At 46.9% G+C, this 1,034-nt stretch overlaps 1 protein-coding gene across 1 annotated transcript; it reads right to left on the bottom strand.

Annotated features, from left to right (window-relative positions):
• Nucleotides 1-344: 344 nt before the first annotated feature.
• LOC112503282 lies at nt 345-980 on the bottom strand. The gene has a single exon (XM_025107341.1). It carries the CDS (start codon nt 978-980, stop codon nt 345-347), a length of 636 nt encoding a protein of 211 aa, XP_024963109.1.
• Nucleotides 981-1,034: the final 54 nt, after the last annotated feature.

Raw genomic sequence — 1,034 nt, 5'->3', positions numbered from 1 at the left:
AAAAGTACGTGAGCAGGTACGGAGTTAACAAGGAACGTACCCGACACTACATCCGTCGACGCCTTAGCTTCTTCTCTCGACATCTGAAAGGCTCGGCCGATTGCTTTCGGGGCGCCTTCTTTTCTTCCTTGACTCCCACCTATTTTCAACTTTTGGCAATCATTCTTGAAATGGCCTAGTTCCCCGCATCCAAAACATATGGGTCCCTTGATTGGACACTCGTTTCGTGTGTGGCCTGTCTTCCCACACTTAAAACATTTGGTAGGGGTGGAGTTGGTGCTACACGAGCCGTGATGTTTACTGCGGCACTTGGGACACCATCTTGACTCTTGTTTGTGATGGGCTCAGCGATTGTTGTTGCTAAAGTGATTTGGCCTTTTGGATGGTGCGTAGGGCCCTTCCCAGTTCCTCTTCTCACCACTCGACATTCTTTCTTCTTTTCCCTTAACAAAAACTGATTCCAAGACCTTGGCTTCTTCGATCGCCTCCCTGAGGGTGGAAGCTCTTGATTTCCTAACCATTACCATCATTTCTGCAGGTAGTCCTTTAATGTAAGCCTTCATTTTACCTTTCTCCATTGGGGTCACGTGTCCCACCAAGTTTAGTTTTTCCATGAAGAGTCGGGTGTAGTCCCTTACTGATAAATTTCCCTTCTTTAGGGTTCGGAATTCTTCTTTGATACGATCCATCTCCTGTTCATTGCAATATTCTTCCATCATTTTTTCCTTGAATGTGGTCCAACTCATCTTGGTCAATTTAGTAACCTCGATAGTCGAGATGACAATGTTCCACCAGGTAAGAGCTGCACCCCTCAGCATTTGAGAGCCAAACTTCACTTTTTGTCCCTCGTCACAGTCACAAGCCCGAAAGGCTTGCTCGATTTCCCGGAGCCAATTCATGCACGCCACGGGATCGTCCGACCCCACAAATTCTGGTGGCTTACAACATAGGAAGATTTTGTAAGAGCAAATTCTACCCATTTGTCTCGCCTCAATCGTTGCTAGCTCCTGGGTTGGGATTCCATTTCCTGTACC

This window comes from Cynara cardunculus, unplaced genomic scaffold (genome assembly GCF_001531365.2).
Source record: "Cynara cardunculus var. scolymus isolate 2C unplaced genomic scaffold, CcrdV1 Un_Scaffold_2818, whole genome shotgun sequence".
Lineage (NCBI taxonomy): Eukaryota > Viridiplantae > Streptophyta > Magnoliopsida > Asterales > Asteraceae > Cynara > Cynara cardunculus.
This window is presented reverse-complemented; position numbering and strand designations above follow the sequence as displayed.

Coding starts and splice junctions, on each gene's coding strand:
- LOC112503282 (XM_025107341.1), bottom strand. CDS start 980: ATGGGTAGAATTTGCTCTTACAAAATCTTCCTATGTTGTAAGCCACCA.